Source organism: Eimeria tenella, genomic scaffold (assembly GCF_000499545.2).
Source record: "Eimeria tenella Houghton genomic scaffold, Eth_scaff2672, whole genome shotgun sequence".
NCBI lineage: Eukaryota > Apicomplexa > Conoidasida > Eucoccidiorida > Eimeriidae > Eimeria > Eimeria tenella.
Window position 1 is genome coordinate 1 of NW_013542548.1, and position 549 is coordinate 549.

General features: G+C 52.1%; 1 protein-coding gene across 1 annotated transcript in view; it reads right to left on the reverse strand.

The window, feature by feature from the left end:
• Positions 1-217: 217 nt before the first annotated feature.
• Positions 218-549, reverse strand: part of ETH_00040025 (uncharacterized protein) — a gene marked incomplete at both ends in the record, with an annotated part of 699 nt that continues 367 nt past the window's right edge. Inside the window, one exon of the mRNA XM_013375309.1 lies at positions 218-368. Coding sequence (XP_013230763.1) covers positions 218-368 — 151 coding nt within the window. The remainder of the gene's footprint in view (positions 369-549) is intronic.

Genomic DNA, 549 nt, shown 5'->3' on the forward strand with positions numbered 1-549 from the left:
AGTTCCCTCTTTTCAAGAATTAATTTCTCCACAACACCAACAACCCCAAACCCTAAACCCTAAACCCTAAACCCTAGCGCATGGGCTGGTTCTCCTTTCCGCGTTTTTCGCAGCTATGCTGGGCAGCCTGGCTTTATGCTTTTTCCAGATTTTGTAAATTGAATTAAAACTGCAATTAAAAGCAAAAAATTTAATTTATTTTATTTTAGAGAAATATCTAAAGACCCACGAGCTCCCCCAGCTTCTCCGCGCCCAGCTCCTGCTGCAGCTGCTGCGCTGCAGCAGCAGGAAGCGAATTGAAAGCTTCCCGCAGCACAGCCAATTCATCCACAGCTTCCAAAGGGTCCCACCGCAGCGAGCTGTCTTCCCTGCAGCAGCAGCAGCAGCAGCAGCAGCAGCGGATCGGTGCGGCGAAGCAGCAGTGCGGCCAAAGTGCAGCCGCACGCAGTCAGAAGCGAAGCAAAAGAACCATTTAAGTGCTTTCACAAAGCAGCAGCAGCAGCAGCAGCGCCTGCAGCAGCAGCAGCGCCTGCAGCTGCTGCTGCAGCC